Source organism: Taeniopygia guttata, chromosome 1A, assembly GCF_048771995.1.
Source record: "Taeniopygia guttata chromosome 1A, bTaeGut7.mat, whole genome shotgun sequence".
Taxonomy (NCBI): Eukaryota; Metazoa; Chordata; class Aves; order Passeriformes; family Estrildidae; genus Taeniopygia; species Taeniopygia guttata.
In genome coordinates this window covers 40362988-40386758 of record NC_133025.1, presented here as the reverse complement: position 1 = coordinate 40386758, position 23771 = coordinate 40362988, and the positions used below count along the sequence as shown (strand labels likewise).

General features: G+C 37.6%; 1 protein-coding gene and 1 long non-coding RNA gene across 3 annotated transcripts in view; one reads left to right on the top strand and one right to left on the bottom strand.

Annotated features, from left to right (window-relative positions):
- The window catches only part of LOC140682189 (uncharacterized), a 131211-nt gene that overhangs the window by 98575 nt on the left and 8865 nt on the right, over nucleotides 1–23771 (top strand). The gene's annotated exons all lie outside the window — the stretch shown is intronic.
- Nucleotides 929–22411, bottom strand: ALX1 (ALX homeobox 1). Its single transcript, XM_002196007.4, has 4 exons — nucleotides 21260–22411; nucleotides 18780–19084; nucleotides 15100–15228; nucleotides 929–3762 (listed from the first exon to the last, which is right to left on the bottom strand). Exons 1-4 carry the CDS (start codon nucleotides 21489–21491, stop codon nucleotides 3442–3444), a joined length of 987 nt encoding a protein of 328 aa, XP_002196043.1. The 5' UTR covers nucleotides 21492–22411; the 3' UTR covers nucleotides 929–3441.

Sequence of the window (23771 nt, the reverse complement as noted above, 5' to 3'; positions counted from 1 at the left end):
CAAATAGCCCTGTTGCAGTCTTTGCACTCCTTGGTCTCTTTGCACTATTTGTGGAATAAGGAGCTACTCATCCTGGTTAAAAAATCTGAGTCTGGCCTTAAGCCAGCATGGGCCAGATTCTGCCATCCTTAGTAGAGCTGAATAGTACCTTAAGCTGGGCCTGATTATGAACCGATTGCTCATGTTGTGCTGAGAGGCTTTTTTTTGCATGAATGGGGCCATTGTGAATAAACATTTACAAGTGATTCACAATTTGGCCTATGTGAGTAGTCTCACTCCCATCAATGCCACTACTCATGGAGTAAAGCACTACTAAATAAAACTGGCAGAATGTGACCCTGTTGTAGTACTTGACATCTAACACGAAGATACTTTTTCATTAGCTAAATGAAACGCTGCAACCAACAGGCTATCATTCATTCTTCGAGACGAGGCTGATGCAAGAGCACGACAAGCTTAATGCAGGCCTGCAACTTATCACACCTCAGGTTTAATGAGGGGTTGAATACCTATTTATTTAATGTATAAAGTTATGCTAGCAACAAGTAACAAAAAAATTTCCATTGCTAGATTTGAGGATGAAGAATTAATTAGAATTGAATCCCTTCCATGTAATTGAAATCAACAGGAAGATGACATGATCTTTTATTTTCTCCTTTGATTTTGGAAGCTTCAAGCACCTAAAATTTTTGTAATATTTTGAAAATGGATATTTATTCTGTAATAAATCTGCAATTGCAATAAATTCCTAGGAATTATTGCATTTTACTCCTGACATAAAAAAAACTTGTAGAAATTATTTTGGGGCTATTTCAGAGAAAAACAATAGCAAATTCTGCTATGAAAATAAATAAGTAAATTGAAAGAAACAACAACAAAAATGGATCAGACATTGACAGTTAAACTTTTCCTTCTTTGTCCACTAATGAAACCCTAACACAAAGTTCTGGAAATTGCTTTGGCATAATCTAAATATTATACCTTAAAAATAATTATGTGGAAACTGAATAAAATTTAACAAAAAAAAAAAAATTAAAACAGTTTGTTAAAAAAAATCCATTGTATTTCCACTTTCATCCTTCTACATGTTGCAAAAGTGTCTAAACAAAACTAATGCCTGTACCTGTACTTTTTTTTTTTTTCTTTAAAACATAAGTCTAGTTTTACTGGTGTCTAAACAGACCATAAAAAATGGAAAAGATAACTTCTAGCCAGAATACTCTTTTCCAGCTCCTCAGGCCAAAGTAGAAGCTAGTTTTCAGAAGGAGAATCAAATCAGGAAACCACAAATTGGAGTATATGTATGTGCTAAAATCTGAGTTTATTACTAGTGGAAAATAAGACAACCTTCCTTTCAACCATCCTATGTAAGACTCTGCTGTAAAAATCCCATTTTTAGTTAATCCTGATAGTTCCAAAGTTTATTTATTCCCTCGAAAGGCTACAGAATGAATCCATCTCCTATTTTTGTTTCAAGTCTAGCCCCTGTGAGTGGGAGAAGAGAAAAATCTGGGGATTCCAGTGTGTTTGTTTTTGTGAGTACTGGTAGTTCTGCAGTTGCTGTGGTGAAATCTGCTTCCCGATCTTCCTTTCTTCCCCCATACGCCCTCTGTTCCTAACTAATGGCCAGAGAGAAAAGCAAGAATGAGCAGGGGGTGCCCTGAGAGTTGTATCCTGTTCTAATCACAGCCATGCAAGTCCTTCTTTATTTCAATTAATTTACTTTGCCTTTATGAACCTGAGAGACTGACTGTTGCTTTCAAAGAGGCTGACATTTCACTCATCTGAAGGAGCTTGGAATGTGACAGGGGAAAGGGAGGAGAAGTAAATCAAAGCAGATATCAATTCTCCAGATGTAAAGTATTTTTCTTCCCCTCTATTTTTTTTCCACCAGAAATGTCAGAAAGTCTGCTGACATTTTAATTCCTTTGTGATAGGCTGGGAGTTGAAAACCAAGTCCTGCTGCCATTGCAGTCAAAAAGATTTTTCCTATCTACTTAGGGGTAGCAAACTAGTTACACTCTGGAAAGGATGTAACCAAAGTTTTAACAAAATGTAACTAGAACTAAATGAACATTAACATCATCTTTAGATCAGATACAAACTGAAACTAACAAGCTTTGTTGGACCTTTTTGTTTCAATTTGACCACAGAGTAGCAAAACCCAGTAAAATGGACTCTACTGGAAGTAATACCTCGTTGTGTTGTTTGGAGTTTTTCCCTAGTCTGAATTCTGTTAAAAGTGTAAGAGTACTATTCCATGTTGTCTATGAGTCACCCAAATTTCATGACACCCTATCTGCAATCTTTAAGATTTAATTAAAATACAATAGTTGACATATAATCTGCGCACATCTTTGAATACTCTAACTCTATAAAGCACTATGTTCCTACTTTTAGCATTATATGATACCAAAAATAAACCTCATTATCTTTAATAGAAATACACTCAGATCCATAAGATAAAGTAGTATCTTCTATTCTTATTATGTTAGCTGTTCATTAATATAAATTGAACAAGCTCATCATGAATTTAGTGAAGGAGCAGAGCTGGCTCAGAGCAGCAGCACAGTGCTGAGAGAACTTAGTCTACAAATTCTACCTACAACATGAATAGTCATACATTTCCTTCTTTGCATGGTGCGCTTAGAGATTTACATCATGGGTTCAGCATAATAAATTTATTTTCCTTTACCAAGTTGTTCCTTTATGAAGTATTCATTTGTAAAGCATGAATTTTTTTATACAGGACTGCTAAAAGCCATGGAGTAGACATATTTGCTTAGTAGTTTTATTTTTTTTTTCACGTTCTATAATCATATTTCATCAACTGGTACAACAAAACATATATAAAAGCAAAACAAAGAGGGCTTGTTGAGCTTGATGCATGGTAAATCTATTTGGTTTATTCTTGGTTTATCGTTAAATATTATATTGCATTTCTTTAAGCAGACATCGTGTATATTGTGACTTCTAGCATTCCACACACAGCAGCTTATTGTTGTTCCCTTTAAATATGGGAAATAAAAATTGTTCTAGTTTGCTTAAAAAAAAAAAAAAAGAAAAGAAAAGAAAAGAAAAGAAAAGAAAAGAAAAGAAAAGAAAAGAAAAGAAAAGAAAAGAAAAGAAAAGAAAAGAAAAGAAAAGAAAAGAAAAGAAAAGAAAAGAAAAGAAAAGAAAAGAAAAGAAAAGAAAAGAAAAGAAAAGAAAAGAAAAGAAAAGAAAAGAAAAGAAAAGAAAAGAAAAGAAAAGAAAAGAAAAGAAAAGAAAAGAAAAGAAAAGAAAAGAAAAGAAAAGAAAAGAAAAGAAAAGAAAAGAAAAGAAAAGAAAAGAAAAGAAAAGAAAAGAAAAGAAAAGAAAAGAAAAGAAAAGAAAAGAAAAGAAAAGAAAAGAAAAGAAAAGAAAAGAAAAGAAAAGAAATTGAGAGAGGGTATTGCCGTATTACATGGCCCAAGAAATATTGGCAGCATGCTCTTTGGCTTTCATCCGTAGAACTGCAATGCTGGAGGACCTCCTTTCAAACTCTGGCTTGGTTTCAAAAGCATGTCCATTGGTTGCCCCAGAAAGCAACGAGTCAGTGAAAAAATTATTGAGGGGCATGTGGCTAAATTGGTTCTGGTGGTTTGTAAAGCCTGTGTAGCCAGAATCTGTCCGGGGTGAATGGGAGTAAGGTGTCATACAGGAGGACGTATCTCGTGGCAGCATGCAGGAGGTAACCACAGAACCACTGGCCGCATTCCCTGCCCACAGATTGTTCTGAATCTGGAATATATAAAATGAACACAATTAAACTTAGTTTATCTTTTGTTTTATGCAATGCTTGGTTTGCTTTACTTCACATATAATTAGTTCCCCTCTGAAAGAAGCAACAAGTATTTAACAAGTTCTCTGCAAACATATCAGAAAATAGTATGAAGAGATCACATGAGACAAAAAAATGAGATCATTCACTTAAGAGCAAGGGCCGATGAGTCATGTTCCTTACTTTGCCATCCATTTGTCCTGCAGCTCCGTATATGATTTCTTGTGTTGAACCTCAGGATGCCATCAGCCCAGTCAGTCAATAAAATTAATGGAAACACATGACTGACAAAAGAGTGTACAAGATCATAGATATTTTCAACATAAATGCTTCTCCTCATTTGAATTCCCACTGTAATGGTAGGAAAAGGGTGAACAAAACAAACCAATTTGGATCTCTCACTTGATAAAGCTTAACAAGTATTTGAAAAATTTAAAAATGAGAAGCCATGCATAATTACTTTAAAACAAATGAACCCCTAAACCACAGAAATTACTGCTAATACACTCAAGGCCTCTTCTTAAATTTGTTTCAAAGATAGATTTGACATAAAATTTCTTTTAATTACTTTTCATGTGAAACTATACTTTGAGGGCATTTCTGTTTCAGCATTCAGCCTTAACAAACTGCATTGTGCATCCCTGGAAAATGTTGCATGAGAGACTAGGATGCAAACTTTATGGTTACCAGCAATATCTGAAGTAACCATGTATTCGAGCTTTGATGTATAATCCTTTCTATACTTGGCAGTAGCTTAAAGCTCCATCCTGAGTCTCAGGCCTTCTACCATCTATGTATAGATGATATTTATGGATAGGTATTTTTCACTTGTTTTTTACAAAATGAACAGACAGTAAGATTTTTAAGACCTAACATAAGTCAGCTCTTGTTATCTCAGACTGCATGGTCTTTCATTCCTGCTCTATTCACTCTGATTTGATCAAACTTCACACTCAGCAACTGCCCTTCTGTTTTTCCAAACTTTCTCTCTCTATCAATACTGCTTGCATATATAATTTCTGACATACTCAAACTTCATCATTCATCAGGAATGAGGAATTCATCATTTGCACACAGCATTATAAAATATACAGCTTTGTATGTCTTCTCCACTTTTACCTATATATCTTTCCTGAACGCTGATTTTTTTAAATGTACTAATAACATCAGGCAGAACATTTTTAGCCCCCATTCACAGTACAGATCTTGTCAGCCAGTAACTATATCCTTTCCTATTTGTTTTCCTTTACTAAATTTGTCTTCAGTCTAAAAATCTGTTGTCTGTTCAGTGTATCCTTGCCCTGAAGCACTGTGATTGAACTCACGCGTCTTTGTTCTCTGTGATATGTTGGAGTAACTCAATTACTCTTCAGTTAGCACTGAAAAGTGAATTTCTACTTCAAACTTAATTTTAAATTCACATTCCAAATCCACAGACAAAGGAATTTTGACTTTAAGATATAAAGGTCATCTCTCTAGCTGACTGATTTTTTCTGACAAAGTAGAGGTCAGAGGAAGTAATGAATTATGACAGACACACATACGCACACACTGGAATGAAAACATGTTTCTAAGGCTGATGAGTTGTGCTTTCTCCCATTGTCCTATCACTTTGCAACAGCACACACCAAACCACCAACAAGCTAAAGCGATAAATTATGGTTTGCTGAACTCCTCTAGCTGAGATCTAGTGCAGATAGGAAGGATGAAATAGTCTTATTTTAATAAGTTAATATTTTTAACAGTTTAAACAAGGTCATCAGTAGCTGAAAAACTAATCTGGGCTCCTTGGGAATTCCAGCAGCAAAAAAATAATCCAGTAAATGCTCCATTTTGGTTTCCTCTGAAAGCCTGGGGGAAAATCATGGTAGCAACACATCTTCCCAAACTCTGGGTCTGCTCAGCTTGTTTACATAGGCATGCATGCATGCAGTTATAGTTCCACACGCTCATGGATGTGCCTTTCCACGCACACCCACATAGCTGGGCACACCTCAGGCTTCTGATCCTACATATTTTAGGTGGTCTGCTGGGAAGCAACGGAGGAAGTAAGGTCACTGAGGAAGGATATGGAAGATTTTTCCTTCTTGTGGGCCTCCTTAAGTCTATATGAGGAAATCTAAAAAAATATTTCTGAACTTTCCGGTTGCCTCCTCTTATAATCACTTTTCAGAAGACTCAAATGTCAGCCCATGAGAGACTCTCTACAGTTTGACATGATTCTCAGCTGCCTTATTACTTGATTAACCTATCTGAGCCAGTTTTGACTTATAATCAGACAAATTTCCCCAGAGAGAAACCAGTTAACCTATGTAATGTGTAATACATGAGCTATTTCTGAAAGAGCTCATAATCTCCAAAGCTAATTTAGATGCAACAAAGTCTTATTTATCTGACTGACTGAAATTTCTTTGTAAAAAATGCTATGCCAGACACTGCAGTCACCCAGGCAGCACATATATAATTATGAGAAGAATTTAAAAAAAAAAGTTTAAATACAAACATGAACAAGTTTGCCTTTAATACCTTCATGATGGGAAATCTTCAAAAGGTTCTGAGGCTCAGTTAGAAAGTGCCCAATAACCTATGTGGTCTGGAGGAATCACAAAATCCCTCTTTCTTTTCATATTTTGAATGGTTTGGTTTGCAGTAAAGTAAGTTTAGTACCATTTTCCTGATATTTTTATCCTAGACAAATCTGTTTCAATTTATGTTCAGTAAGATTGCACAGGTGTAAATGAGAACAGAATTCAGCTGCAAATCCTAAAATATGCCAATGTCTTTTTCAAGAAATATGTGAACACCCTATTAATTTCTAAAACTTTTAAAGGAGTGCATTACATTTCTTCCTTAAAGAAAGAAATCCAAATTATTGAACTTAGCTTCAGGAGTGCCACAAGATTCTAGGAAAGCTTTACATCTTTTCTCATGAGGCAGTTATGCCTTCCAAAACAATGTTTCAGTTATATCATTTTTCTATTCATTTTAGTTGGTTGAGTGACTTCACATTTGGTATTAAATTTTCGTTTCTTTACAAGGATTTACAACATAAATATCTTGTAGTGAAATTTAGGTGCAGAAGGTATTCCTGTATTAAAAATAAATACAGTAATGTTTCACAATAACTCAAAATGATCAGACCGTCTTTTGGTATGTTAGAAGGAAAAGCAACATTATGTACATGAATTTAAAGAAAATATTTTTCCTCTTAAAATCTTGTGTGATCCATGAACTATATAAAAGGCAATTCAGAGACTGTGAATGAAGCCATACATACAGCACATCTCTGGTTTCTGTTAACATCACAAACAACTTGAGCTTTGCTCTTGTGGTTACCATGAAATTACCAGAGCCCTTCAATATATTTACCTACTGTATGTTTTATACACGCATACACATGCACACACACCCTTCCTGATCGAAAAAGAAATAGGATTTCATAGCTCTGACAAGAACATAACTGGAGAGTTATGGTTGTTAACATGGTTATGATATAATTTCCTAGGCACATGACCTTCTGTTAGACACTGCAGAGGAAAATGAGCTGAGGTAATTGGTCATTCCGCTTGGTGTCATTGCTTTTTTCTGTTAAGCTTTCAAACTCCCTGAGCCTTTTTATGCAGCCCCTAGAGAAATCACATAAACTCAGATATCAAATTTTCCTAGTAGTTTTCTATCACTCCTCTAGCTTTGTTCTCCCATCACCAAACTCTTGACTCATGTTATTTCAACCACCTGCCTATCCAGACTAGAGACCATCTCTGTTTGAGTGCATGTGTTTTAGTGCTTCACACGGGAAACAAAACACTAATCTCTTTTAAGATCTCTAGATATCAAGAGATATTTTTATTATATTACATAATAAATGTAATATGTGCTGAATGTTATTATAATTACTCTGATAAGAAATTAGAAACTACACATTTCCTCTGTGGAAAACAAGTCTAAATGACAGTAAATGAAGAGTTAAGAATTTATGTAATTATAGAACACATATGAATGTCAGACTAATTTGCTAAATTTTTGTTGCTCCTCTCCTTGCACTACCAGAAAATATCAAATCTCTGCTAGCACAAGGAGCTGCTTTCAGGAGATTAAATGTAATAGCTGTTAAACTGTTCAAAACTACTAGTTCACAAGTTGTATCTGTTGGACATTCCTAGTCCCTAAGCACAATTAATTTGGTCTGTAACTTTCCACTTTTTTTTTTTTCTGGGTGACTCTTTAGAATATCCAAAATACATATAGAAATTTGCCTGTGCTTCCCAAGCTTGTAGATTCTCAGAATAATTTAAACTAAAAAGAGCCTCGGATTATTTTTCTGAACCCTTGCTTGCAGTTACTGTCGAAATTTGATAAGGTTACTCAAACCCCATCCAGCCATGTTCTGAGTCACTCCAGCTGCAGGGGTTCATTAATTTCTATGGGCAATTTGTCCACATGCTTCCCCATTCTCACTGTATTTTTACATTAATATCTAGACAGAGTACTTCTCAATGTTTAATTTGTGATCATTTTGTAGGAGCTGCTGGACAAGTGGACATGTGAAGATCACCTGTACTATATCAGGCTCATGTATGACAGAGATGAAGCACACAGTTTTCAGATATAAATAAAATGTTAATTAGCATTTTAGTGAGAGGCTTAATGATATAGATTTAAAATATGTGATAGACCCCTTCAGTTCACATTTGGCTTACACATGGTGAACAAAATAAAAATCTGACCATTAGATTCCACACTTAGACAATTTTGCTAAGCTTCAAAACAATGTAAGATTTGAAAAGTCATCAAGCTTTCATTCTTGTATGGGATGTTTGTAAACGATAAATTCTCCCTATTGCAATCTCAAGGCAACTTACAATATGGATTAATTATATTTCAACTCTTTGTTAAAGACAATACTTCATATTTTGAACAATACTATTAAAAATATTTTGTATCTCAGGAAAAAAAAATCCATATAATTAAGCCCCAGTAAAGTCACTCACACTTAAAGAAATACATGTTTCACAAAAAAACCCCACAGAGCAACAAACTGAATGTTGAGACTATGAGAAAGACCACATACAGTGGTGGTTTATTACCAAGAAAAAAATAAAAGTGCAATGCATAAACTACTTCGTGTGGAACAGACACCACCCAGAAAGATTAGAAGTGCCACTCCACTCTTGTTGGAAGATGAGCCACAGCTCATCAGGGCAAGTGAGCACACATGCAGCAAGACACACAGCATGCAGGTGGTGGCTCAGCCCAAGCTCCACGCTGTCACACTCAACAGCGTGAGTGCGCGATAAAACTTCTTTGAAGCCAGATCAGGGATGTCTGCCACATCCACTCATGCTCAATCAGTGTACCCATAGCCTTAATGAACTATTGTGATTAACTGTCATTTATGTGTCTACTACAGTTAAAAGAAATTTTAAGTCATATAACATGTGGTGTCTAATACATTCCATATGAACATTTAATTGCAGCATGTAACTGATTATTTCTAATGAGGATTAGCCATATGTACCAAGGCTAGAGCAAACGATAATGATGATCCCAGGACTTAGTACTTAACACATGTATGCTGATACCACTTCTACACTCTTCAACTGCCAACACATCATGGGATGCCATGCTGTTCAGCATATTAATTTGATTTATCATTCTAGTGGATGGAATGCAAACTTCAGCCTCTTCCTTCTATTTATGAGATTTCATCATTTTTCTTTCTTTCTACACCTTCTATATCATTCCTGTTCCCATAATTTTGAAAAGCTTTTGTTGTCTTAGGTTTCCCACCTGCACTACATCGGGCTTTTTCAACTGAAACAAAAAATTAAATTCTATCCTGTCCAAGTCTTGCCTTCATTTTCAAGAAAATTTCTTAAATACACAAACATTTTACATGTGATATTAAGAGGGAAAGTAGAGTTGTGTGACAAAATTAATCCTTGTAAAAGAACTTAGAAGAAACATTACAAAAAATGAACATGATTAAAGAACAAGAAGGAAAGATGCAAAGAAAGGAAAGAGCCTAGATGGGAGAAAAATGTTGACCTTTTTTATCTGCTTTTCAATGGCACAATTTAATGCTTATTTACATACTGATGCACTTACTTATAAAGATAACATTATACAATTTGATTCATACAGGGAAATCTGGGAGTTTTGTATGATAATAGTATAGGCTCTTGTGTGTGTTAGTAAGGGGAGGGTAAAATGAAATTTTGTCTCAGGTTTTCTTGTTAGATCTCATTGAATCATTGAATCTGATTACATCAATTACCTTTGTAACAAGAGCTTTTCCACTAACATAGGGTGTCAGAGGGAGTCAAATAAAGACCAATAAGGTAAGAGAAGAACAAAGCTAAAGAGGCTTTTTTATTGTTCCTCTTCCAACATATTTATACATCTGTGTAGGTAACTACAGATGACTGCAGGTGAACCAGGTATCAGAATAAAAACATGTTGACAGATCATCTTACCAATTTTACACCTTACGTTTTAGGAATAAAAATTTTAATTGATAGATTTTTGACAGCTGTAAAGGGAACCCATGTCTGGCATAAAAGTCCCTTTGGTTAAGTTTCCTAAACACAAATGTCTAGCACTTATCTGACCACGGCTGCCTAAAATGAAGGATGGATCCTTCTTTTAAATCCTGCTCATCAGCACTTCAACAGTGTCTCAGATATCCTGAGATATGTTGAATAACACTCTACATAGTATTTAAGTGACCAAATTAAGTATGGCTTATTTACAAACATTCACTCTGGTGAAATGAAATAAACTTCCTCATGAAGGGAATCTGCATTTGTTTCCCCACTGATGTTAAGATATTCCATCTTATCAGTAGGATATTGCTAGTTAAGCTAAAAATTTCTAGGATATGTGTTTTCCTGAGTACACTTAAGATGACTTAGACCACAAACTGTTGCATCTGCAAGAAAACCTTGAAGTTTAAATACTGAAAATAATGAAACTAAAACCTTTTACTGAAATAAATGAAAATTGCCATGCATAAAATTTTCAAAGAAAAATCTGATTTTCAGCATAATGTTGTTAAAGCCTCGAAAAAAACATCTGAATCACAGATGATTGTTCAAGAATATTGTACAAACTGCCCTCCTTTGTAACCCAGATTTTAACAGTATAATTAATGGAAGATATATGTATGCAGAATTTGGCCAGTTTAGGAGATATTCAATTTCTTGGCAGGTAGATAAGCAACTAAAAAAACTACAAACAAGCAAACAAACAAACAGAGAATCTAAAGTCAGTATACTGTAAAAATAATTAAAGTTAGACTGAAAGAGCAAAGCAAAGAATTATGATCTACCAAAATAATCTAAATTGTCATTATTGTGAAGATAAAGATGTGGAATCTAATAGCAAAATTAGACTGGATTATAGAGACAGGTGTTGTATCAGATCATCTTCAGTCACTTCCAACCTCAACCTTTCTCTGATTCAGAGCCAACCTACTGTCTGAAATGAGTAGAAAGATTCATTTTCTCACAAGAGAAACCTTTCAGATTTATGAAGTCACATAATATATAGCAACATTATGTCCTTAAACACTTAATTTGTATTTGATTAAGATAATTGGTGAAGAGACTAAGCAGAAGTCTCCACAACAACCTCGGTTGACTGCAAAAGGCTGATGCTTCTGCTGGAATGCAAGTGAGATGTGCATCTCAACATATCCATGGTTGGACTCAAAACAGAAAATCTGCAGGCTGCAAATGCTTATAATGCACACCAGAAATTCATATTTGTTCCTGTTCTTTCTACTATAAAACTGCAAACTTCTCAGCTTGATTTCATCCTTTTTCAATATTCGACCTATATTTTCTTCCAGCAACAACGAGTCTGTTTTTCTCCATGTTGCTTCTTAAATAAGCTCTAGTGATCTGTGTTCAACAATCCACAAAAAAAAATAATTTATTTTAAAGTATAGTTTAAAGTATATTTTAAAATTATTTTTTTTAAAGTATGGCAAAGCTTGTCTAATATTTACCTGTGTCATTGTCACAAGAGAAGTACCTGTGGTGGTGGTAGTATGGGAAAAAAGGAAAGGAAAAAAGGATATTTGTTTTCTTTTCTTATATTAACTACAATGAAATAAAGGAATTGTTGGGGAAATCAATTTATAACATTAAAATGAAAAAAGTTTAAATACATTTTCTGCCTGATTTGTAGGATAGACTGGTGAATTTATAGCAAGTCAGGAGCTGTATATTTATTTTCCATTAGTGAAGCACTTCATAATGGACATCTAGTTCAAAAGATTTGAATGCAATGCTTTTAAAACAGATTTTCATTGTCTCAGTCATTCTCACTGGAAATGTTATATATATGATAGAGGTAAGGTTTTACTGAAGGACATGATTTCAGAATGTGAAAACTATGAAGAATTACCACCAGGTTAGCAAAAATATGAATTTTTATTAAATGTTCTGTGATAATTGCCTGGACACCTACTCATATATAGAAAAGTAGCCAAATTTTTCTCTGAGGAGAGGGCTACCTTGTTTTTATCATGTAGCCAAGCTCTGCATGCAAGCACTCAACTGAAACAGCCAATGTAAAGTCTACTCACACCTTCACTTAGCTCCTGGTTCCTGTTCTTGAAGTACAGAACAGCACAAAGCAGTATTCTCACAGGTGACCAGATTCAATTACACATTTGTGCCTCTCTGCCTGAAGTCTGTTAGTCTGTGCTTGTAGGTGAGCACGTTGCATTTGTGTTTGTGAAAGAGTGCACATTTTGTATTTCTACATGTTTTAGAGAAGCTTGATCTAAGATGAAAAGACCAGCATTTGCATTTCAATCTTCTGTTTCCAAGAATCTATTAATTAAGGATGGAAATATTTGTCAGGCTGAAGCTTAGTTGTGTCATCTGTCTAGCAGATATTTTTTTACAAAAGTATAAACCAGGAATGCAGAGAATTAATATTTTTAACAATTTGAAAGTACAGAATAGATATTTTATTGGATTAGAATTCTATAGATCATATTATCATATAGTTAAACAATGCGGGATTTTTGAAAAACTTTAATTTTAGGACAATCATTTTAAGTGCTTACCAATGACTTATATTATTCCATTATCTTATACTAATGAAACTTTGGTCATTTAGGAATATGTGTGGATAGAAGCCTACTAAAAATGCAACATAAGTTGGCAGACACAAATTTAGTCTAGAAATCCCAAAGCTTCAGCACTGTTCCTTGTATCACTTGTGATGCTATAGGTAAGCCAGAAAGACCTTCAAAGGAGAGTTGACCACCTTGCATGAGACCTGAGTGAATGCAAATCTATGTCTTTGTGAATCTACCTGGGGCTATCTAAGATTGCATCTGCCTACCTAAACACAGAGCCATGCAGTGCTTGCTAATGCAATTTGGGTTATTGCCCTGCTACATTTTAAAATTAAATGAGGTGACTTACAAGTGCCACCACAGCTGAAGTGGTTGTGTCCGTGTTCTGAGCTGCTGGCGTGCAGGGCAGCTCTGGCCCAGGCACCAAACCTAGTAATATGTAACCTCTTCAGAAGTAAAGCACATTAAACTGAGTAGATGACACGTGAGCAGCAGACCCCTGGTTCATAGCTAATCACATTCATAGAATCATAGAGTTACTAAGGTTGGAAAAGACCTCCAAGATCATGAGGTCCAACATTTGACCGAACACTGCCATGCCAACTAAAGCATAGAACTAATTGTCGTTTCCATTCAATTCTTGAACACTTCCGGGAATGAAGACTGCAGCATTCCAATGCTTAACCACCATTTTGGTGAAAAAATTCTTCCTGATATCTCCCTTGGCTTAGCTTGAGGCTATGCCTACAACCTGAAGGGAGGTTGTAGACAGGTGGGGGTCGATCTCTTCCACTGGGCAGCAACTGGCAGAACAAGAGGACACAGTCTCAAGCTACATCAGGGAAGGTTTAGGTTGGATATTAGGAAAATATTTTTCACTGAAAGAATAATAAAATACTGGAATTGTCTTCCTAGGAAGGTGGTGGAATCACCATTTCTAGATATGTTTAAAAAAAAGACGACTTGGCACTTGGTGCTATAGTCTAGTTGTGGTGTTAGGGCATATGTTGGACTTGATGATCTTAGAGTTCTCTTCCAACCTCATTCTTCTGTGATGCTGTGATATGTCCTCTTAACCTGTCACTTGTTCCCTGGGAGAAGAGACCAAGGCCCATCTTGCTACAATCTCATTTCATGCATTTGTAGAGCGTGATGAGGTCACTCTGGCACCTCCTTTTCTCCAGGCAAAAAAGCCCAACTCCCTCAACTGCTCCTCATAGGACTTGTGCTCTGGACCCCTCCCCAACTCCACTGCCCTTCTCTGAGCATTCTCTAGCACCTCAATGTCATTCTCATAGTGAGGGGCCCAGAACAAGACACAGGATTTGAGGTGTGGCCTCGCCACTGCCAAGGACAGGGGGACAATCTCTGCCCTGGTCTTGTGCTGCAGGCCAGGATGCCTTTGGGCTTCTTGGCCACCTGGGCACACTCTGGCTCATGTTCAGCTGCTGTTAACCGACACCCACAGGACCTTCTCTGCTTAGTCAATTTCCAGCCACTCTTCTCCAGTCCTGAGGAACTCTTCATTCAGTCAATTCAGAGCGTGACAAAAGCAAGCTCACATAGAATATGAGTATTTTCTTAAGGTTGGCAGAGGCCCTGCTACCTGATGAACCTGAAGAGCACCAAAATACCAGTAGTGGAAGGGAACCATGCAAGATTTTTTTTATTTGCATGGTGCTTTTTTATTATTAATTATGTGGTAAAAGCCATGTGAAGCCAGAGACATGAAAAAAAAATGGCTCCAGAATAAAAATATTCAATGTGCTAAAACAAGCAAGGAGACAAACAAAAGCAGAGACTGAAGCAAAGCAGTAAACCAAAGGACTGAAGAACAGAGAAAGAAGATTACAACCTTATTATGCAGTATGCCTTACTATTTACTAACAAGAAACTGAAAAAAAATAAACCAACTACAATGGTCTGAGAGAGCTATCTTGTCCCTCTGCCTCTCTCCCCCAGTGATATACATTCAGTTCTTATTCTGCATTACTATATTACGGTTTCATGCTAGTAGGAGACTTGTTCTATTTAATGGTCTGTTGAGGTCCATAAAAAAATGGTGCAAGTTTAACACATCAAAAAGAAGCTGTCTAGAGATCAGATAGTTTATACTTCATCTTAAAAAAGTATACAAAACCAGAATTTTTAGGATGGCTGCCAAATGTAGAACCAAAGTACTGCTTGGTCTTTAGCATACCTGAGGGTAGCTGTCAGTCCTTGGAAGAACAGATATATCATAGGTGGCAGCAAAGTGGCTCTTGGCTTGCTGGATCTGACCATAGCGCTCTCTTTTTCTCCATTTTGCTCTTCGATTCTGGAACCAAACCTATAGTATACAAGGAAAGAGTCATCAGGGTAAACAAAATTATATACTGTGCAAAGGGTTTTAGGAAAATAAGAGATTTTGGACAGTGGCTTTGAAATTTATGTTTATCTACAAAAGCGAAGTTCTCCACCTTAAAATTAATTTTTTCACTGTTTCAATCTTGTAAATGCCACACCTGCTTAACTTATTGCTGGCTATGTTAAACATACATATTTTTACATTCTCTCAAAACAAACAAAGAAACAAAAACAAAGACAACCTGGGAAAGATCAGTCTGTAGCAAGTAAAGAAACATTCTCTTAAATTCCCATGCCCACTGACTTGCTGTGACTACCCATAATCTGCCTCCTAGAGGTGTCCATAATCTCTATCAAGTGCAGTAATAAAAAGGCAGGAAAAATTGGCACAAGGACAGTAGTCTACACAGAAGGAAAGGTTTTTATAAGGAAGGCTAGCTAAAAGGCCAGGAAGATGATAAAAAGTCACCAGGCACAGACAGTTTTTGAAATACTGTGATTTTTTTTTTTCTACTTTGGTGTTAGGTGATATCTGTTTCTTATAATGGAAGACAAAAGAATTGCACTTTCAACTATGGAATGATTTAGATTTTATGCTTAAATTTGTTTATACCCCTTGGTCTGTTCTGTAATATTTTGTGTGTCAAGCATTATATCAAAAATCCATTATATGACAGTTTCTTTCTGTTACTGATAACTGTCATTGTCCCATGGCCATAATAACTCATTCTTGTCTTTCAGACAGTTTAGTTTGGACTGGTTACGAATTATCCTGATGAATAAAGGGGATTGCTAAGAAAAGTAACACTGTATAAGAGTAATATCCAACTAGTCATTATTGTTCTGGGGTAAGCAAGCCCACTGAGATATTTTTTAAGACAGATTTTTCACTGAACCTTTTTTTTTTTTTAAGGAAACAATGGCATTAGTTAGTCATCCTGCTAAATCGATCATTAATTCATTTTGATATATACATACATGAATGGTGGGATTTTTATAGATACTTCCTGTACTTTGAGGGATATTTACTAGTTCCATATTGTGGCATAGTTAAAATAACACTGGTTTATAATTCCATTCTTGCATTGATCTTCGGAGAACTCAAATGTCTTTTGGTACAACTTAATCAACCAGAGCATAATTTTGCTCATTTTGATTCCCAAGGACTTGTGGCTGATGTAGTTTGTGCAATCTTTTAAAAGATTCAGCAATCAAAGCAAGGCTCATGCATATAACTCCTGAGTATATATTGCTGGGAACCTGGTGGTAAATTTGTGTTATTTATGATGCCTGAGGTTCAGCAAAAAGAAAAGGGAAGGCAAAAAAATCTCCTGTCTCCACAAGAGGCATCAAGGATGCAATAAGGAAATTTAGTCATGAAGTCCTTTCCTTGAAAAAAAGACCTTGACAGTCTTCTTAAAATAGGTACATTTACTGGACTAACATGCAGCAAGAAAGAGAACAACTTAGATAAATTAGGTTCAGGTTGGCTCTCTCTGCATGCGTGCAGGACAAACATTAAATTGGATGTTGATGAAATGGCAGTGAAGGGAACTGTGGGTAAGGTATCCAGCTGATCACTCTGCTACACTAAATCAAACAATTTGCTTGAATTCACAGAAGTAAATGAGAAAAAGTACATTTTTTTCTTCCTTTGACAATCCCCCAAAATGTTTCTGTTTACACCACTTTACTAGAAACTTACTCTTGGCAGAGATAAAGTAACCATTTGCCTCCACAAAGCAATGTAGAAATCTGCTGCTTGTTATCCTTGAATTGCCAGATGCTTGCCTTTAATGACGTAAAGCCTTGCAAATTGCTTAATCTTGTGATGGAATACTCTTGCTACTCTGAATAGAAATTATCAACATGTATTTCCATATTTAGCATGAGAAATGCAAAGATCAGTTATCTTTTAAGAAAGGTAAGAATATGTTTAAATTAAATAGAAATAAATATTCTGTGAAAGTCTGATATAGACATATATTTTTAATTTACTGTCTATACACTTGCAATGTGAAGCCTCTAAATCTCAGAAAAAAATGTGATAAAAAGTCAGATGACACATTTTAGTTCAATTTACCCCTCCCTCTTCTCACTATTAATTTGTTCTTGAGGTAGTTCTCCGTATTCTGGAATTAAACATTTGTTAGAACAGTGTTTTAATGTTAAGCTACCTCCTTTTTTTTGAGTGAAGATTAAACCCCAATGAATGGAAGTCATACTTGGAAAGCTGTACCAAATTCAGGAGAGGAATTGCACAGAGCCTAAAGAGTTAAAAGCCACTGAAATAAATTCCAGCGGCATTGTTGATATCACACTGATGTAACGGAACACAGTTTTGGACTCTATTTTCTGATGGCAATGGCAAACGTGATGCCTGCTTGAATAGACATGAAAAGAACACTTCTTTATAAAATTAATTAGTTGACTTTTTCTGAAAGTGTTTATGCTTTAATTTCAGTTTGTATGCATGTGCACTGACGTCTATTTCTCTATATGCATGTGTGCGTATGTGTTTAATTACAAGTTGTGAAGTTGTTATCATATTCAAGTCACTAAATTAAAAAATTAATCCCAGTCTGTAATAATCAACAGGACTGGTATTCTCTAAATTGAAATAATGATTATTACCAGAACAGGAAAGAGAGCTAAAATGAAGATAAACTTGCAAAAAGTGGCTCACACCCTTTTCTAACAGAAGACCGCTAAACAAGAGAAAGGCTTAATTTCCTGGATATTTAGCTTCTTTTCTCACCATTGGACATTGAAAGCCATAAATATTATTGAGATTACTATATGAGCACATACTGAATGAATCACATTTGTGTGCAGTTACGATAATGTACTAAGTGGTCACCAGTATGTTTCCTTCCAAAAACTAGAATAATATTATTTATAAGTTATCAAAGTTTAAAAAGCAGAAATTGTACCTCCTAATTTTGCGATTTCTAAGATCATGCCGTACAGAAAAGATTAATAGATTAAGTCCTTGTTTTATATAGATACACAACACACACACACATATATTTATGTAAATATAGGTATACAGCTATGTAGATAAAGATACACATTTATGTATGTGCAGTTTCACTGTACAGTCTTTGGATAGAAACAAGGAATTTAGTTACTTTTTAGACTGCAATTTTCATGCCATGACACGCACAGAATCCTCTGCATCTGAGTTCTGCATTGTCATTAGTCTGAACTACAAGCAACAAGTATATAGTGTGATCTTTACATGTAACAATGTATGTTTTCACTGCCTGAAATTCTACAAGAGATCAAGACGGCTTTACTATTGATGTTGTTTTCTCATCCTTTAAACAAGTGTTCAGAACTGCAACACAAGCTACTTAAAAAAATAACAAGTTATTTTAGCACTACAGCATAAGAGCTCATATCCATAAAGAAATGAGGCAAAATGAGCTGTTTACTTTAGCTTTATGGGCTTTTGTAGAATCCCCAAGAGTGTAAATTACTCATTCCTACAATGTACAATTTGTCACAGAAAGGCTGAAATCTGGTTCCTACCTGGACTCTGGCCTCAGTGAGCTCTGTTCTCAGAGCTAGCTGTTCTCTTACATAGACATCGGGATAGTGAGTTTTCTGGAATACTTTCTCCAGTTCCTCCAGCTGCAAACTGGTGAAAGTAGTTCTGTGTCTCCTCTTCTTACTGCTGGAGACATTGCTGTCACACTTATCACCAAGTTCATCCAGGTCCCCCTTCTCCTGTAGCCCTTTCACTGGAGACATCCTGAGATTGTTGCAATTGTCCATGGGCCTGCTCAGCTCTGTGTGAAGAGGCTGTCCTTCCACTTTAGTAATCCCATAGTTGACTGTATATAAGGTGGGTAAACAGCTGGTTAATAAGTGATCAAGGGGGAAGGAGAGGTGTTTAGATTCAGGAGTTCATATAAAACAGTTTCACAAGGAGCCAGATTCTATCGTGACAGTGTTATTTCTATATGAGATCATTGAAGAGGAATTTGTAATATTAATTACAGATAGAACAAAAGTGCTAAATCACATTGAATATTAACCAAGAATGGTATCTGAACACTTACAGAGTAAGGAGACTGTGCAAGAGACTTGGATATTTTCACCCTACTACTACTGCTATTAAAGCAGTTAATAATGCATGAAATCAGCCTCAGCTAGAGTTGTACAGATAAGGAATCTTAGCCCAAAAGATTTTCATAGAAGAGGCACAAAGCTATTGACAAATTTGGAAGCAAAAGTAAAAAACCTCTATCTCTATGAAAATACAAACTAACAGTGAAGTGAACTTAATAGTTGTAAACTGACAAATAAAGAAGCAAATTAAACCAAAAATCAAATTCACTATTAAAATTCAATAAATTCCATATATCTTCTTTTTATTTGTGGAAATACGGTGGAATTATAAGTGGAATTATATTATAAATAAATACAGGGTATTTCTGCAAAATATTAACTTATTAAAAGAGATAGTTTCCTATATTTTGTAAAAGGATTGCAGGTACTATTTGTCTTTAGGTAAAACTTGAGTGGTAGAGATAAGAAATATTCCACAGTAGCTTCTTAATAAGGAATGAAATTATTTCCTACTTTTCAATATTTTTACTTATCACTGGAAAAGTAATAAGTTAAAGAATTCAAAAAAAACCCTTTTTTTTTTCTTTTCTAAGAAAAAAGCAGAAAAAATATTCAAGCTCTATAGAAATTAAGACTTACAAACATGTTATGTAACATAATAAGCTCGCTTTGATTGTCTCACATTCCCAGTAATTTCTTTTCTTTCAGTTCGAGCTGGTTGCAATGAAACACAATTTTTAGATACTTATCATCAGCACATACATAGATAGGAAATGCTCCAAAGCCCTCGAGCACATAATAAATTAGCTAATCAAGAGAAACTTCAATGTGTAAATCAATTTGCTATAGGTTTTTCTTTTTTAAATTACACTTGAAGAACTCTATCGTTTTCTTACCATTTTTTCATACAAATAAAAGAACTTTCTCAAAAAAAAAATATATACTTCAATGACTACTTGAAGTCAAAAAGCATATCATATCGTTAGTCTTAATGCAACTGATCTTAACCAGATTTTCCAATTTTTCTAGGAAATTAGTTTTTAGGTTTTTTTTCTATAGCGATTTTCATCATGTTGGAATAATGAAGAAGATTTTGAATGTTTTAAAAAGAAAATATTCCTCATTCTCTTTGCTCATAAGCTAGAAAATTTTAATACTTGATAAAATGTTTAACACTATTCTTTGGATGACCGATGGGGCTTTGAGAAAAATCACTTTCACGCATCAATTAGTAGCACGGCAGAGAACACCGCTACCGTTGTAGGACGATATTTGAAGGGAGCAAAGATGACCAAGCGGTCTTCCGTTCCCTCCCGGGACCGGCACCGGAGAGCCGGCCGTGTCCGGGGTCCCTCCGGCACCGACGCACCGGCGATGCTTTTTCCCGGGAGTCTGCTGGGTGAAAACGCCGCGGCTCGCAGTGGGGGCGGGGATGGCCGGGGAGCGGCAGGAGGGCGACCATGGGCCAGCCAGGGGGCTGCCGGGGATGGCCAGGGTGTGCCGGAAGGTACCGGGGGGCGGCCGTGTCCTACAGCACCCTCCGGGACCCGCCGGGCCGTCGGTCCCCGGGCGGACTGCCCCGGGGTCGGGCGGGCTGCGCCGGCGTTCCCGGAGCTGTGTCCTCGGCCAGCCGGGGAACCCGGGCCGCGGCCAGTGGGGAAGGCAGTAGCTGAAGAGCTGCACTGGAAGGAAAAGTCTCCTCAAAGTAGGCGTTTTCCTTCTCCCGGATTTTTTTTTTTTTTTTTTTTTAATAGTAGGGTAGTAGTATTATAACAATAGTATTGTTACTGCTATTGTTATTTTACTACGACCTGACAGCCCCTCGCATGCCGACACCCGAAGTCTGCACAGCTGCCTTTGGTCTCTCTGAGCGGGAGAATCCCTGCCCTCCCCCGCACATCTCCAGGAGGAGGAATAACCCTGGGATGACGACTCACCGTTGCTGTCCTGGCAGGGTGATGTCCTCTCCAGCCTCACATGATGCTCAGCTCTTTGCAGAGGGTTGAAGGCCTGTACACATTTGCTGCCTGACGTTTTGCTATAAAAGGACTCATTGTCCAAAGTTTCCATAACGTGCTCCAAACTGCCTCCTGCTCCCATATAAAAGTCACTGTTCTTGCTCGGCTGGCTCTTCAGGGCAAACTTCTCGCTCAGAAAATCCATAATCATCTAACGCTGCTTGAGTGCTTGAGAACCTCTTCCCTAGACAGAGGCTGGACTGTGAGCAAGGAAGGGAGAGCGAGTGGATGGGAGGGAAGGAAGGAGGGAGGGAGGAAGAGGCATTCAGCGCTTAAAGAGCTGTTTTGCGTCTGAGCCTTTGATTTGTCTTGTCTTGAAAGGGGAACCCGAAGTTGCTCTTATATCTTGAAGCTCAGCAGGACTTCTTGTGCAACCTCCCATTTCTAATGAATATGAAAATAAGCAAGTAGTCTAACTCCACCCCAGGTCCCCCAAGACCTAATCCCAACACAGGAGGGAGTTCCAGGCCCATTTTCCACAGACAGATCTGTTTCAGACAGACACACACAAGCATTTGGGGAGGGTGAGGGGAGAAAGGGAGGGAGAGAGGGGAGGGGAGGGAGAACAAATAAAAAGGACATTTCCCCTCTGCAACATATTCTCATTTCTCCAGGGATCCTGGAAAGAGCAATCCCTTGCTTCCCTCCCTCTCCCCCCAGCTCCCTGAGAGGCTTACAGTGAGGTAATTTCAGGGGCACATACCCTTAAGTAAAGGATCTTCTTCAATCGATTTGATTGATATGTCGGTAGCTGCAGTCCTGTTCTATGAAGCTGTAAAATTAAGAACCGCTGTTCCTTCTCTATTAAACAGCTCAGAAGTTTTGTCCTAGAGTTAAACAGAGAAAGAAATGTTCTAGGCGGTTGTTTGTGTAGAGAGAATGTAAACCAGTGAAACTTAAAACTAGAACTCTCTCACATCAGAAAACTGGCCTAAAAGATAATTTGTCTGCTATGAAACAGATCTCAACCAGTCTCTCTCCGTGTATGTTTGGAGTTGGGGGTATGTGTGCGTCTGTGCAAAGTGGTTAAAAAGGACCTTTATTTTAAATCTCCTGAAATATTATCATTAAAAAACAATACTGTTTCTAAATGAAAGTAATTTTTTAAGTCTTAGGTAATAAAAAGAAAACTAAATGAGCCATATATGCATGCATTCCTATGGATATTGGGAAAGCGGGTGGTTTCCACCCAATGTGTGGGCTTTGAAGTGTTGAATTCCTTGGCCTTTTCGCACATTGATAGGATTTAAAACACGGGCGAGAGAGATAGTGGACTATTACGAAAAGGCACGAATTACAGAAAAGATCTTCCGTGCTTCCTCGTGAAAGTAGTACTCGGTGAAGTAAAGCAAACCCGAGATTGCGAGCACTTCAGATGAGTATTTCAGCATCGTGGGCCCGCGCTTGTCTTTTTTACTGAAGCTAATTCAGAACCCAATTCGGGGGCCCTTCCCCCGCTGGGGCGGGGAGGGGAGAAGAAGCGAGGCTTTAATGAGTGGCTGAAGTACCGGTGCAACACTGGCCGGCCGGGGCTGTGAAGCAGCTTAGAGACCTTTCCTGTGAACCCAGTCAAAGGTGAAGGGAAGGCCAGTTCGGGTCCAGCATATTTCCCGGCAGGCAGCTTCCCTTCCTTCTTCAGCTGGTCTCTGACTTGGTATTTTCCCGGAGAAAAGGGTAGGGGGATGTTTTTTTCAGCTACCACTGTCGAGCAGCTGTGGGCACCATCCGCCACAGGTACAATCTGCCCTTCCCTGTTATCTGTCAGGACCGGGCTGCTGCCCCCCACCTCTCCGTCCCAGTTCCCAGCGTTACCTGTCGCCATCAGGAGCTGGGGCTGCGGAGGGCGCGGAGCCCCGTCGCTACAGAGCGCAGAGGTGGTGCTCGAGGACTTGGGGTGGGACGGGTTTTTTTGTGGCGTGGGGGTGTCGCTTTGGCGGGGAGGGAGAAGTGGAAGCTGTTTCCATAAGCCCCGGGAGAAGAGGAATTGAAGGGGCGCGGAGGACGAGCGGCGCCCGCGGTGAGCGGCCAGGTGCTGCGGAGGCCGGCTCGCTGCCTGCCCCGGGAGAGGGGCTGGAGCCTGCCCCAGGGGCCGCCCCAAGGGCAGTTCCCGTCCCCGGATTTGTCATGAAAAACGACACGTTTCCTCCTTGCACCTTCTGGAAAAACGCCTGCTCCGGACCCGGGGAAATAGATCCTGTCCCTGCCCCCACATCTCCGTGTGCTGGCACTTCGGCAGCGTGTTTATCACTGTGCCTTAAAAGCACTAAATGCCTTGGGGAAGGGAAAAAAGAAAAAGGGGCGGGGGGAGGAGGAGGGGGGGAAGAGAGACAGAGAGAGGGAGAGAGAGGGAGAGGGTAAAAATGGAGTTCTGGATGTCTTTTAAATGAAAGACACATGCAAAGCTTTTACAGACTGCAATCGACTTTTATCC

What these genes read in the sequence shown, in the direction of transcription:
- ALX1 (XM_002196007.4), bottom strand. Translation starts at nt 21,491, where the DNA reads ATGATTATGGATTTTCTGAGCGAGAAGTTTGCCCTGAAGAGCCAGCCG. An exon ending in TCACTGAGGCCAGAGTCCAG is followed by an intron (nt 15,229 to 18,779) that starts GTAGGAACCAGA and finishes TGTATACTATAG; the next exon opens with GTTTGGTTCCAGAATCGAAG. An exon ending in GGACTGACAGCTACCCTCAG is followed by an intron (nt 3,763 to 15,099) that starts GTATGCTAAAGA and finishes TATATATTCCAG; the next exon opens with ATTCAGAACAATCTGTGGGC.